Source organism: Malaclemys terrapin, chromosome 2 (assembly GCF_027887155.1).
Source record: "Malaclemys terrapin pileata isolate rMalTer1 chromosome 2, rMalTer1.hap1, whole genome shotgun sequence".
NCBI lineage: Eukaryota > Metazoa > Chordata > Testudines > Emydidae > Malaclemys > Malaclemys terrapin.
The window spans coordinates 210,445,441-210,461,039 of NC_071506.1; the positions used below are offsets into that span (position 1 = coordinate 210,445,441).

Genomic DNA, 15,599 nt, shown 5'->3' on the forward strand with positions numbered 1-15,599 from the left:
CCCTCTTCCCCCGCAAAAGAAGCTCAGTGCTTATCCTTCCAATAATGTAATATCAGAATCCAAATATTGGAAGGCAGCAACTGATGTATCAGTTACTGCTACACCGCTAACATCATTGCTGTATAGAACATGGGTTCAGGCAGAAGTGAAACTGGGGAACCTCTCATTTTAGGGAATAAATAACTCAGTTTTTAAAGGGTAGTAATACTGTGGGATGAAGGGGGCTCTGGCACCGCCCCCCAAGCACCCAGAGAGCAGATAATGTGTCTGAACCCAATCAGCACAGCATCCCTGGAGGAGTTGAGCAAGTTCTTCTGCTCCTTTATAAAGCTGCATAATAAATTGGTCCTGTGCTAACCCAGCTCTGCTTACCTCTTTCAACTTCACATTCAGGCGATGATGCCCCACTGCATTCACTTCGAGGACCTAGTACAGGAAACACCATCCCAAATTCAGACAGGGAGACAGGACTGGGCAGATCCAGGCTTCCAGGTCGCGTTGCTGGAGGAAACTGAGTGGGCATCTCATAGGGACTTGTAGGACCAGAACTGAAACTGGACACCGACTGGGTCTCAGAATCTTCTTCAGACACAAAGCTGCTGCAGTTGTCATCCTCAAACACTTCAGAAGCCACTGTAATGTTTAAGGGGAATTCCAGTTAGCCTACCCATTTCCACAAAGCAGCTTTTACATGCAATTTCAGTTGTTTGCTTTTCCATTGGCAGGATGTACATTGCTATCTTAAGGGCTGCATTTACACGTAGAGTTTCACTACTTCTCTGTAGTCTATTAACATTGCATCTCATTAGCAGGCCTTGGGTGAGGGGGGGAAAGATTCCCATTTCTTGAGAAGCTTTTGGGAGAAACAAGCTAATGTGATGTACCATCCAATACTGTAACCACAGCTACTACTCATTGTGTTAAGATAGGGTTGTTTTTATTTGTACTATCCCTCCCAATTGTGTGTCTTGTCCACCTATTATAGTCTGTTGTAAGACAGACAAAGCAGTTTGGGACAGTGACACTCTCTGTAATAAGTGTACTGTACCCAGCACAATGGGGTACCTGACTGGGGCTTGTCAATATTTATCTGGAGTAATACTTAAAAGCCAGATGTGGCAGACGGTGGGAGCTCAGCTACTGCATGTTATCTTAGTGCTTATTTAGCTAAAATCCAACAGGACTCACTAGAGCAGTGGTTCTCAACCCACAGCCCAATCAGCACACAGCTGCAGCCCATGTGACATCCTCAAGGCCATACAGGTAGTATTGGATGCCCACAATGGTAAATATGTTGAAAGCCACTGCACTAGAATCTCCCTTGGCACAGGAATCACTAAGCAACACAAAATCTGTCTCCTCGCTCATTCCGTGTGTAAAATTACTATTAGCATTAACCATCGCGAGAGTGCAGGATGCAGTAAGCCACAGACTCCTTGTTGAGAGAGTGGGGGGGGGCCAGCACGGGGGGCAATAAATCAGTAAGAGTTGTTCTATTTTGTGCATTACAGTAGATCCTGTTAAAGCTAAAGTTTCCAGTCTTTGGTCACTGCAGGATTGGGGCCTACGTTGCCAAAGGCTTATGCACACATAAGAATGGCCATATTGGGTCATACCAAAGGTCCATCTAGCTCAGTATCCTGTCTTCCGACAGTGGCCAGTGTCAGGTGCCCCAGAGGGAATGAAAAGAACAGGTAACCATCAAGTGATCCATCCCCCGTCGCCCATTCCCAGCTTCTGGCAAACACAGCCTAGGGACACCATCCCTGCCCATCCTGGCTAATAGCCATTGATTGACCTATCCTCCATGAATTTATCTAGTTTTTTTTTTTTTAACCCGGTTATAGTCTTGGGCTTCACAACATCCTCTGGCAAGGAGTTCCACAGGATGACTGTGTGTTGTGACACGAAATACTTCCTTTTATTTGTTTTAAACCTGCTGCCTATTAATTTCATTTGGTGACCCCTAGTTCTTGTGTTATGAGAAGGAGTAAATAACACTCCCTTATTTACTTTCTCCACACCAGTCATGATTTTATAGACCTCTATCATATCCACCCTTAGTCGTCGCTTTTCCAAGCTGTCCCAGACATAAGTAGTCCCATTGCAATTAAAGGGGTTACTCATGTGCATAAGCCTTTGCAGGAGTAATGCTTCTGACAGAATCATGTAGGGCTGAACAAGCCACATTCAACAGGGAATTTATAATGCTGGAAGTTATCTTCAGTTACACTTCCTTGCAGTTCTTGCTATTTAAAGCAAGATTCAGAACCCAGTTAAAAAAATCACAAAGCAAAATAACCGTGTTAACAAGGAAAACATTCAAAGAAAAAAATTCAAGGATTTTCTATTTTCTCATAAACCTCTGGCTCATTATTTACAAAACATAAAGGGGACAAACAAAGAAACCCATCAACTTTGTTGTTTCAAGGATCTCCAGCCTCCATGTATTACATGTAACAGAACTGACCTAAGAATGCTTCAGCCGATGATAGATGGATAATCACAGCAGCCACCTCCTGTTTTTTTTTTTTTTTTTTTAAACATTAAGTCCAAGATTGCACAGCCGAGTTCCAGCTCCTCCAGACATAAAACTGGTACGTAACTGGTTCTTCCCACTCACCATGTTTTTATCAATACACATGGGGCAGTGCCAGATAATTTTGCAGGGGATGAGCAACAGTGGCTGCACAAAGTAGTTCCTATTTGTAGAAATTATCTGCTTCGTAAGTAGCACTAATCTGCTACTCTAGGACAAATACAACTAAAGAAAATTACAGTTTATATTTAATTGCCAAAGACAGGCTATAACAAGTAAAAAAACTGAACAGTATCTACTATTGTCAACAAAAATCAGTGTATGATGCTTACAAGTTTCACCTAAGCCTGGCAGACAGAACTTTGTTCTGTATTCAAGAAATAAACAGTCCTGGGTAGAAAGGGATCACCCATTATGATGGGCAGTAAGTTAAATTTTCTGGGGCTAATGTTCTTATTGGACTGGCAGGTCTTTAATCCATTGTCGGGCCCTGATTCTGGATTTTCTCTCACCAGCGAGAGTCAGGAGTAACTCCACTGAAGTGGAACTATTTGGTCCAGGGTGGACTGATTTAAGTCAGAGCAATTTAAATCACTGATTTTAATCACCAAGCAGAAAACCCTGATTTAAATCTTGTTTTGCATTTGTTCTGCATAGTGGTCTTCCAAAAGAAAAGTTGATTCTCATTAGTTAAAACACGTTGATTTGCAACTAAATATAGCCTTTATGCTAACTTTGGTACTTAGTCTATCCTCCTGGTGAGCAAAATGTTTATGCCCACTTAGATAAGCAATTATATAGCTTAATATACAGTTATTCAGAGTTATCAGCTAGGAAATAAGTGCCTCATTCACCATTTTAGTGTGTGAGAAAGTAAAGTATTAATTTTCTTTATTTGTGATTTGTGTCAGTCTCTATCTGGATGGAAATCAGAATTCAATTAATGCATAAAACAGCATTTTAATTGTTTATATTAGTTAATTTTATTTAAGTGTACTGGATACATAAGAAAAGACGTTTATTAAAACATTATTTGCGTTTAAAACTGATGCATTAAACAAAGGCAGTATTATCTGTAGTCAGAATTGAAGTGATGGTTGCTGTTTGCATGTTCTTCAAGATTTTAAAACTAATAAATCTCATTCTTTCACACCTACTTTTTATTCATAGATTTGCAGAGGGAAACAAGCTTTCCTGCTTTTTCAACTCCCGATTGGTTTCTGTACTAGTCATTGAACTGAACTAGTTGAATAAATTGAAATAAAAAGATTCTCTGCACCTGCAGAAGAGACTACTGCACTGTCAAAAGCTGGCTTAGCACTTCAACAAACTCTAGTTCCATGTGCTTAGCCAGTGGCTTCCACCAGTTGAGTTGTTTGATTTTCTTTAAAACTTGGCAGCAAACCGCGTAATATTATTTATATTTAATTTAAATGATTTTAACACATTATAAGTATAGGCTTTAACACAGGTTGCCATAATTTCATATAAAAACAAAAATTAAAAAAAACTTTTTAATTTAAAATCAGGGTATTTTTAATCATCTATATGTATTCACCATGATATGGTAATAAGATTGGTGGGAGATCAGAACCAGGCCCAATATATCTGTCTACACAGAATGAGTTGTGGAGTAGTTGTCCTAGTGTGTATGATCTTGGAAAGTGCAGGCAGGGGAAGGGCAACAAATTGGACATTGTGTGCACATTTCTAGCTACTTTACATCCCTGGCCACCAGGAGTGTGCATTCCATGAATGAGATGTAAACATCAACTAACAGACAATGCAATATTGAAGAAAACTAAATCTAATAATGCCAAGGTGGTGGGTGATATGGTATGTATCAGCTTGTACTTATATATAGGGAGGACAGACTTTCTAAAGAAATAAGCCCAGTAATACTTCTGGGGGACCTACCTCAAATTTTCAAGGAGCCCTAATGGCTGGCTTATATCCATGACAGCAGTGTATTAGGGCTGCAGGGAGGACATGCGACTGGGTTATGGAGTTATAAACTGTGATCATCAGCACTTTGACAGGGTTCTTTCCTGCAGACAAGAGCTGAGATGCAGAGAGAAGAGAGCTGTGGGATTGGATTTACAGAAAGGATCATTTTTGGAGCAGAAAACTAGAACTGGGAACGACAGAAAAGGAAGCCTCTTTTGGGTCTCAAACTATTTTAGTCTCTCCCCTTTAGCAGCTCACTCTTCCTAGTAGAGAGGGGCCTGAATCAGAATCCCAGATCCAAGGCTCCCCAGAACTTGGGGAATGTTCCGATCTTTGCAGCTCAAAATCATCTCTGCTAAACAGCGTGACTATCTGGGCCTGTGGCGCAATCTTACTGCTGTTTGTCCATCTCTCAAAGAAGATACATCTCCAGTCCTGACATGCAGCACACTGAGCTAATATGTTCCTATTTCTTTGCTTCCCTTATTCAAAGGACCAGGCATGGCTGCGCTATTTACATGGCAACATATCAAAGGAGCCCACATCATGCAAGCAGCTTGTGTAGACAAGGCCTAAAGACAAGAGTTGTACTGCTTTAACTATAGCTTACTATATAGATGTGCCAGTGAGATTAAAGCAGCACAATGCCCCCCAGTATGGATGCATTTGTATCAGTAACCAAGCATACTGGCATAACTGCATCCAAACAGGGGTTGTACTGGTATATTTCAGTAAAAAAAATAAATACCATACCAACAGAAACAGTTATACCAGTACAAAACTGTGTGTAGATCAGGCCCTAGAGTTACTGCATAATTGTTGTCACTTGTGTGCATTTATTTACATGCTTTGAAGTGTGTTGATTCTGTTTCGTGCATGCAACACTGTTGTTTGCAACAGCTGTGATGCTAGGAGCAAATAGGGAGTTTCCAGTCTTTTCTATTTCCCCTGAGAAGGGAATTCTCAAGTGCATGGTAAATTGTGGAGTTAACAGAAGGTGCAACTGAGTTACCTGAAGTTGTAAAGTATCTGACTAATCACCAGCTGTAGGATACAAACAAAGTCCTTCATTTCAGCCCCCAAGCCCCCTATATGACACTTGCCCATGGGAATTTCTGAACACACAACTTTATACTTACTGGAGATGGAGTCCGACTCCAGTTTACATGCGGAAAGATCTTCCAACGAGGTGTTACTGCCTTCTGCACCCACACCACACCCCCGGGGTCCCATGGCAGAAGACCGTCTCCTCTCGTGGATCTCATCTGAGATCATCTCCAGGTTTTTCAAGGCTGTTTTGTACTCTCCCTTGGCTAGGGCCAGCTTTGCCTGCAGGTCATCCACAGTCTTCTTGAATTGCTAACGAGGAAGGCAGATGGGGTTTCTTTAAACGATTGCGGATTTCAAACAAATTGTCATTATGTAAGGAGGGAAAAGGGGGCTTCATTTCCCCAGCTAAGCAGGCAACATGGCCTAGTTGATAGAGCACTGGACTGGGACGCAGGCGACTTCTATTCCTGGCTCTGCCACTGGCCTGCTGGGTGACCTTGGACAATTCATGTCTCTGCTCTGTGCCTCAGTTCCTCATCTGTAAAATGGGCATAATGGGGATCCTTTGTAAAGTGCTTTGAGATCTACCAATGAAAAGTGGTATATTAGAGCTAGGTATTATTAAATAATTTGAGTGTATAGGTTAAAATGTAACTAATAATTTTGGTGCACAGATGATGAGAGGGGTTTTTAGTTGAAAAGTACCTCGATTATGCAACAAGCCAGGGAAGTTGTGAGGGGATACGTGGGGGGAAAAACGAACAGTTGTGGTGTTCCAGTTTGAATGAACACTCCAGTGCATTGGAAAGGATTCTCTGTGTGTCACATAGCCAGGAATGGTGCATAAGCCTCTATTAGCTGAGGGCAGGTGATCCATGTTAAGATGAAGAGCTAATGAAAGTGCTTAATAATAGACTATGTTTATTTTGACCATTTATTGAAGTGAATGGACATGCACAACTAGCAGAAAACTATTTGGGACAGTTCTCCAGTTCCTGATCACCTAGACTGGGCTCTGGAGCAATTGGGGGCATTACTGCCACATGTTGGAACAAATGCCTAAATCTGAATGTGCCTGAACGGAGCTATCGTATATACCCTCAGCAATTCAGTAGCTGACAGCATGAATGCTAACAGTCCTTGCCTCTCCCCCTGCAGGATAAGGGAACAGGAAAGGCTGAACTGCTCCACTTGGCTCCAAACAGATGCAGGAGGTTTTCTGGGCAGAAACAAAACTAACCCATCACTTCCTGGTCACTAAAACTGCATACATGAGTTCGGACCCAGGTGGCAGCAGGCTTCAAAGCCTTGAATATTGTAGTGTGCAGCTTTAACTGCCCCTTCTTTCCCCCTCCAGGCACAACCCCCCTTCCACAGCTAGGAGAGAAGACTGGTGTTAAGGAGTACGACAAAGAGCAAACATGAAATACAGCCTGACAGGATGGGATAGGACAGTATCAATTTATGAACTCCATTTTGTATTGTATGTTGAACACAAGACAACTTGCCTGAGGGCTGCCGACTGTACTGCATTTTCAACAGCTGCCCTGGGGCATATCAAAACCTGGGTAAAAATTACAAGCTGTCACTTTAATTTTCAGGGGGTTCCTGCTCCTGCTTGCAGGCTAGAGGGCTCTGTAGGGAAGCATGTGATCAGTCTGTGGATAGACAGCCTAGAGTAAGGGGAGGGTGAGTTGCGCCTCTCTGTTTTAGGGAGCCGCCTAGCTTGTCACTCTCCGGTTTTGGCTCTTGTACGTTATCGTTCTGAACTCTAAGAAATAGAGTTATGTAGCAACCTTCCTGCAAGAGCACTTCTGTTTTTATCTAACTTCTCCATGTGCCTGCCATGAACATGATGTGCCCTGCCTCTGAGAAAGACACTGGACAACACAGAGCTGAAGGACTATCATCAAGAGAGCAATCTAGGGCCACCAACTTTGCTGTCTTTCAACCACTGGCCCCACTCCCATGGAACAATGGTTTCTTTGCACAGGGGCTCACAAGGTAGGGCAGACATGACTGGGGGGGGGGGGGGAGTTGGGGCCCGCCTACTTCACAAGTGGAAACAGTCTCTTTTGGCCTTTTATTTTTAAAACAGGCTTCGTGTATTCTTCAACATGAAGCGTTTGGAATGGAATGTACTTTGTACAGAAATGCAGAGTGATTATAGCAGCCCTTTGCAGTGTATTTAAAATTTTTTACTGCAAGCAGTCATTACTAGATCTGAATTAGATACATACCTCTAGCTGTACATAGTACTTTGCCTTCAGTTCAAAATAAGGCCTGTGGAAAAACAAAGAATAATTTGTTACAGTTGCTGGGATAACAGGGGATTGGAGTAGGAGAGAGACTCTGGCCCAAAGCATTAAAGCAGTTATGTCTTATGCCAGCAATTTAATCCTCAGGCTTGCCTATCTAAAATATAAACATCTATAAAGTTGCACACACCAACTTTAAGCACAAATAGTCACACTGTAGCAGTGTGCTTTCAAGTTAGGCAAATGCTTAAGCACCTTCTAGAATCAGTGTCTTAACCCTCTAAAAATGGATAGAGTTTCCCCCTTCCCCGCCCCCTTCTTTTTAAAAACACAATTCTTGGAGCACGTACACAGATCTTTGGTGTTTTTTTAGAATGCTGGAAGTAAAATGCCTGTCTCTCTCCAGACTGCAGGCAGGAGTCAGATGAACATCTGCACAGTTTTCCCTCCAGCTGCACGACACTCCAAGGTTTTGTCCTTGCTCAGTCACAAAAACAGAAAGATGCTACACTTGAGCTGTTTCCTGCTTTATTTATAGCATCATCAGATATCACGTAGACAAAAGGCACAGTTTAGAGCCAAGAATGCACGTTCTATTCCAAAGCTTTGAAGACAGAGTCATCAATTTGATGCTACACGGGGCAATAATAAAATCACCTTACTCAACTGAGATAGACCTTCCAAGCACTCGCACATTTCAGAAGCTGTCCTAATCAAGGCCAGGCAGTTGAATAGTCAGATAAGTCTTCACATACAATCAAGACTTCAACCACTACCCTATATTTCCATACTGTGAGCTAGATTCTGAGATACCAGCTACCATTGAGTAGCACCTCACTCTGCAAACAGTCCCACTGAAGGTTCTTGGGGAGCAATGTGTTACTGAATGTAAGGGTGCCAGAATCCAGATTTCAAGTACCAGACACATAGATATGGTTAACCTGGCTCATAATTCGAGCTCATCTAATAAAACCTGACCTGCACAGTACAGCCAAATTCTAGATTTGTCATGAATTCTTTGTTTGGATGCATCGCACACTCTTTGGGTCCCCTACAGCCCACTGTGCACTACAGATATTTGTAACTCAACAGCCCTTGCTCCATTATCGTAACACGTGAAACACACTTCTCTGTTTACTGTATTATCAAAAACATCTCGGGCTGCACCGCGACTCTACACCCTCAGGTAAGTCACTACTCCACTTGCGGGCCCATTAACAATTATTCATATGGCTGTAACTGCCCAATATTGGAAGCAAGGATTCACAATCTGGCTCTGAAAATTAAGAATTCGTTGTCCTCTTTCCATTTAGCCTCCTCACGTAATTGATCCTTACGAAGACGATTAAGCTACTCTGAAATTCAAACACATTCTATGGAATCTATAGACAACCCTGGTTCAAAGTGAAGGTTTCTCCTGAGGCCTCTCGGGTCCACCCTAATTTTAGGCTAAACAATGCAAGCCAGTCAAGTCACAGTGCTCTCCCTACCGCATGGGAGCAACCAAGCTTGGTTCCTGGTCTCATTCCTTGGGGCATCTCACCAGCTCTTAGTGTGGGAGAAAATCAGTGCCTTATAATTAAGGCTGCAAGTTTGTCATGGAGGTCACGGACTCGTGACTTCTGCACCAGCCGGTGCACCTGGCTCAGGGGCAGCGCTCAGGCAGTCCCTGCGCCAGGTGCACCAGCCACTGCTGGGGAAGTCTCGCCCCCACACAAGCATTCCCAGCCAATGGGAGCTGCGAAGCCAGTGCTCTGGGCTAAGGCAGCATGCAGAGCTGCCTGGCCACACCTCCGCCTAGCAGCTGAGTGGGGGGGATGTTGCCGCTTCCTGGGAGCCCCCAATTGAGCGCCACCCAGCACCACCCACCCCCCTCACCCCGTCCTGAACCCCACACCCAAACTCTGCTGCTGGGAGAGGAGGGAGGAGGCGCAGAGCGAGGTAGGGAGCCTGCCAGCCAGCCCCGCCAAACCCTCCCCCAGCACCAGCAGGGGTCCCAGGCCGTGCACCCGCCCCCCCCCAACCCCAAAGCAGCCAGCACCACCACCCCCAGCACCTCTGGGGCCCCCAGTCACTCTCTCACACACACGTTTTATTCACTGGTATTTTCAGTAAAACTCATGGACAGGTTACGAGACGTGAATTTTTGTTTACTGACCGTGACCTGCCCCTGACTTGTACTAAAAACACCCATGACTAAACCATAGCCTTAGTTATAATATTTTATATATAGGTTTTTTTATGGTGTTTACCACTGCCATAGTATCTGGGCACTTCCAAGAGTCATTAGCTCAGCCTCAACATCCCTGAGACGCAGGAAAGAATTTTTGTTTCCATAGTTCAGATAAAGAATACGAGCAGCTTTTCTGTGGGGATGAAGTTTGTTTTTTACATCCCCTCTACCTGAACTCATGACAGCAGACTCCTATTCCCCATAAAAATCAGTGGGATTGTCTTCTGTTTAAATGATGAAGCTCACGAGAAAATGAAAAGTCTGATGTTCTGAAAAGTTTTGCAGTGTTAACTAATTAAGCCTTGGAACGCCTCTGTCAACTGGCAAGGCATGTAGTAGGGTCCATTCCACTCACCACTGCCATAGAAAGCTCTGAAGTGAAGTGTTGCAGGACACAGCATCCTTACACAAACAGTTTGGGGCAGGAGGGGAGGAATCTATCCATTTGACACTGCAAGGTGAATCGAGGGTAGCAGAATGTACCCAACGCAACAGCTGGTCAGGGCACCAGGATGAACACCCTTATTCTTATGAAAAGGTCCATAAGACCTCAATGGCAAGTGGTCAGGACCTTCATTTTCCATCCCATTCAAATAAAGGCTCTTTTGGTAACTTAATGTCCCTACCACCACTCTGATCTAGAGGAAAGAGTGCCATCTGCTGAACTGCAGATTATTTATTTCAGCACCTATGGAGGTTTCCCATCCAATACTGGCACCCTGCTTATCTTATCTTATCATAGAAACACACCGCACAAGGTGGAATGGCTGCAGGCTACAGATATGTGGCAACAACATGTGAGAGAGAACACGTGCTCAGTTTCCTTGGAAAGTACCAATACTTGTATATGTATTGAGCAAAATAGTAACAGACATTGATAAAGTCATTTTTAGACTGAGGGATTAAACACTAAATAAATGATCACTGTTTAGTCAAGCTTCAGAAAATGGAAATTATTAAAATTAAAAATATTAGTTGGAGATTACCTAAAGCTTTTTCCACGGACAGTGAGCAAGTATTACAAAAGGCTGCTTTTCTAGACGACCACCACATTTGCATAGACTTCTATGCAGCAGAGGAGAACCACACACCAAACACATTTTATCATTTATCACACACCCTTCTTAGCTATGCCCTCTGAAGCGTGCGCCTTTCCACGAGAATAGCTCTCACGTGACTTGCCAAGAAGGCTCCGGAAAGTGAACAAATCTGACGTTCGATATGCAGCTCTGAGGTAGTCTCACACTTTTGAAGTTTTTAAATCAATAGCCTTGCTGCTTTCTTAGCCAGTGTAAAGTTCTGTGACCACGTGGACTGGGCTGCAAGTCAGACACCAGCTACACTATCTGTGCAGCCCCCTGGACGGAGTCCTGAAAGCCACGTGCGTGAAGCACCCCGTGCAAGTAGGCTTAGCATGTAAAACGCACCACCAGCTAAAACACATACTTGGATTTATTGATGGCCCTTTTCAGTTTCTTCTCTAGCTGTTTCATCCGGCCCATGGCAGCATTGTATTTGGCTGCCGTTTCCTTGTGCACCAGCTCACTTCTTGTTTTCGTCTGCTCTGCCTCCATGACCTTCAAGAGAGGAAACAAAGGGTTTGATTTGTAACAGGCATGTCACATGCTTATCAGTTTCATATAATTTTAATTAACAGCATTTCCATAACCTCTCTGAACCTCTCACAGTATAGCAGGGTGGAGGGGAGATACAGAAGAGAAGAGACATTTTCTTTCAATTAACCTACTTAGAAAAATCTTTCTTGGAAGAAACAGCAGCACGTCTGGTTAGCAAATAAAATATTAACGATACAAGGAGCATACTGCTGCTTAGTGCATTCTGGGGGAGCTTTGGTATAAGCAGCCTCAAACGTGAGAGCTCAGTACCCCTGCAACCCCAGTGAGACGTTCAAACCACTAGCATGGCTCCATTCTGAGCTACCATATCATCCCTGTTATTTCCCCATTCTCTTCCACAAGTGAGCTATTTCCAGGGCCGGCTCTAGGATTTTTGCCGCCCCAAGCGAAAACAATTTTGGCCGCCCCCCTCCCCCCCATTTTTTTCTTACCCGAGCCCCGGCCCCACCTCAACTCCGCCCCTTCCCCAAATCCCCAGCCCTGCCTCCTCCCACCAGGCTCTCAAGCCTAGGACGGAGGGAGAGGGAGAAGCAGCGCGTGCGCCGCGGCCACTCAGGGTCTCCCCCTCCCTCCCAGGCTTTCAAACCCAGGAGGGAGGGGGAGATTCGCGCGCCGCTGCTCCCCCTCCCTCCCAGGCTCTCAAACCCGGGAGGGTGGGGGAGATCCCAAGCGGCCGCGCCGCGGCCTCTGGGGATCTCCCCCTCCCTCCCGGGTTTGAAAGCCTAGGAGGGAGGGCGAGCAACGGTGCACGAGCGGCAGCAGCGGAGGTGAGTTAGGGCAGCTGGGGCACATTTTTAGGGGCGGCATGGCCCGCGCCAGAATGCCGCCCCTAAAAATGTGCCGCCCCAAGCACCAGCTTGTTTTGCTGGTGCCTAGAGCCGGCCCTGGCTATTTCCTTTACGGAACATTCCTCTTCTGGTTGGGATGATGAGCCATCACGAATGCTGCCACACGCACTAGGCAGGCAGAGATGCATGTGTACGACTGGCCCAAAGGTTAAGTGTATCACGCTTTCCATGAACACTTCCAGTCCAACACACACAGGGCCATGGCTCGGGCACAAGTCAAGCAAACATTTGAACATTTATAAATAATGCTCACTGCCTCAGTACTTTAATTTGTGTAAATTTTGTTTTAATTGCTGTAAAAATGTCCTCGTCATCTGCTCCAGTGAATGTCCTGCTTTGTTTATGATGCCAGCAATGCTACCAGGGATATTTTTGATTTGCAAATTTGAAGAGCCACATGGCAAATTAGGACATCCATTTTTCTGTACTACCAGGCAAAAAACGTAAAAGTGGAGTGAACCACATAACAGGGTCCAGCCAGAGGATAAACTAAAGTCATCATTACTCTCTCCCGCAACATTTTAACAAGACATGAAAGTTTCCATTGCGTAGGTGATATGCAGGCTCTCTCACAAGCAAGCATTGTTACAGAAAGTGATGGGACCCTGTTTTCTGTGATATTCCTTTTCCAAGAATTCAGAATGCAAATCAATTTATTCCCCAACTCCAAAGTAAATAGCTCGAAGTATATTCCATTATTTGAGCTATTCCAACACCTGCCAGAAGGGGCAGTCTACCTCAGACCAAAGTAGCAGGCTCTTATTTCAGAAAAGACAACCAATTGCAAATAATTTTGTTTTCAAACAATATTAGTCTCATCAGCATTGCTGTGTTCTCCTACGATCAAATGAGCAGTATCTCTTGGAGGCCAAACCAAACAGTTAGTGGTATTCAAAACACGCAAACGGATGCCACCAACTTGAAGTATACAACTGACCTTTGCTTCCCATTGCATTCAGAGTAAACCTGTGCTTTATCCCTTTCAATGCTTATATGAAAGACTGAACAATGGGCATGGCAAAGAAATTTAGCCCCCAGGGCTGGAGCATCCACCAAAAAAGATAGTGCTTAGCACCCACCACCAGTCCCCGTATCAGCGCCTTCCCCACACCCCCAGCACCTCCTGCCCACTGGCAGCCCCAATCAATGCCTCCCCCTCCAGCGCCTCCTACCCGCCGTGATCAGCTGTTCTATGGCAGGCAGGAGGCCCTGGGGGGCAGGAGCGAGGGCCAGGCACACTTGGGGGAGGGAGTGAATATGGCAGGGCAGGGGCGGGGCCTTGGAGAAAGGGGTGGAATGAAGGCCGGACCTGGAGTGGCACATTAGAAACTTGGCACTTATGAATTTAACCCTGCTGGAAGCTCTGCAGAGATGGAGCTGTTCGTTTCCGGTTGTTGTCACTTCTCAGTTGAATGCCAAAATGATTCTTTCCAGGAAGGGTTTTTGGTTGATACCGCTGCTGGCTTAGACATCCTGAATCATACATGCTGACTCATGGCGTGATGAATGAGGGAGGCAACCTAGTGACCGAGGATGTGGAAAAAGCTAATGTACTCAATGATTTTTTTGCCTCTGTCTTCACGAACAAGGTCAGCTCCCAGACTGCTGCACTGGGCAGTACAGCATGGGGAGAAGGTGACCAACCCTCTGTGGAGAAAGAAGTGGTTCGGGACTATTTAGAAAAACTGGACGTGCACAAGTCCATGGGGCCGGATGCGCTGCATCCGAGGGTGCTAAAGGAGTTGGCGGGTGAGATTGCAGAGCCATTAGCCATTATTTTTGAAAACTCATGGCGATCGGGGGAGGTCCCAGATGACTGGAAAAAGGCTAATGTAGTGCCCATCTTTAAAAAAGGGAAGGAGGAGGATCCGGGGAACTACAGGCCAGTCAGCCTCACCTCAGTCCCTGGAAAAATCATGGAGCAGGTCCTCAAGGAATCAATTATGAAACATTTAGAGGAGAGGAAAGTGATCAGGAACAGTCAGCATGGATTCACGAAGGGGAAGTCGTGTCTGACTAACCTAATTGCCTTCTATGATGAGATAACTGGATCTGTGGATGAGGGGAAAGCAGTGGATGTGTTATTCCTTGACTTTAGCAAAGCTTTTGATACGGTCTCCCACCGTATTCTTGCCGCCAAGTTAAAGAAGTATGGGCTGGATGAATGGACTGTAAGGTGGATAGAAAGCTGGCTAGATCGTCGGGCTCAACGGGTAGTGATCAATGGCTCCATGTCTAGTTGGCAGCCGGTTTCAAGCGGAGTGCCCCAAGGGTCGGTCCTGGGGCCGGTTTTGTTTAATATCTTTATTAATGATCTGGAGGATGGTGTGGACTGCACTCTCAGCAAGTTTGCAGATGACACTAAACTAGGAGGCGTGGTAGATACACTAGAGGGTAGGGATCGGATACAGAGGGACCTAGACAAATTAGAAGATTGGGCCGAAAAAAACCTGATGAGGTTCAACAAGGACAAGTGCAGAGTCCTGCACTTAGGACGGAAGAATCCCATGCACTGCTACAGACTAGGGACCGAATGGCTAGGTAGCAGTTCTGCAGAAAAGGACCTAGGGGTCACAGTGGACGAGAAGCTGGATATGAGTCAACAGTGTGCTCTTGTTGCCAAGAAGGCTAACGGCATTTTGGGCTGTATAAGTAGGGGCATTGCCAGCAGATCGAGGGACGTGATCGTTCCCCTTTATTCGACATTGGTGAGGCCTCAACTGGAATACTGTGTCCAGTTTTGGGCCCCACACTACAGGAAGGATGTGGAAAAATTGGAAAGAGTCCAGCGGAGGGCAACAAAAATGATTAGGGGTCTGGAGCACATGACTTATGAGGAGAGGCTGAGGGAACTGGGATTGTTTAGTCTCCAGAAGAGAAGAATGAGGGGGGATTTGATAGCAGCCTTCAACTACCTGAAGGGGGGTTCCAAAGAGGATGGAGCTCGGCTGTTCTCAGTGGTGGCAGATGACAGAACAAGGAGCAATGGTCTCAAGTTGCAGTGGGGGAGGTCCAGGTTGGATATCAGGAAAAACTATTTCACTAGGAGGGTGGTGAAACACTGGAATGCGTTACCTAGGGAGGTGG

The 15,599-nt window shown here is 45.2% G+C and overlaps 1 protein-coding gene across 1 annotated transcript in view; it reads right to left on the minus strand.

The window, feature by feature from the left end:
• SH3BP5 (SH3 domain binding protein 5) overlaps nt 1-15,599 on the minus strand; it is a 59,023-nt gene that overhangs the window by 3,018 nt on the left and 40,406 nt on the right. The window contains exons 5-8 of the mRNA XM_054019743.1: nt 11,474-11,604; nt 7,777-7,819; nt 5,626-5,845; nt 373-633 (exon numbers count right to left, since the gene is read on the minus strand). Coding sequence (XP_053875718.1) covers nt 373-633; nt 5,626-5,845; nt 7,777-7,819; nt 11,474-11,604 — 655 coding nt within the window. The remainder of the gene's footprint in view (nt 1-372; nt 634-5,625; nt 5,846-7,776; nt 7,820-11,473; nt 11,605-15,599) is intronic.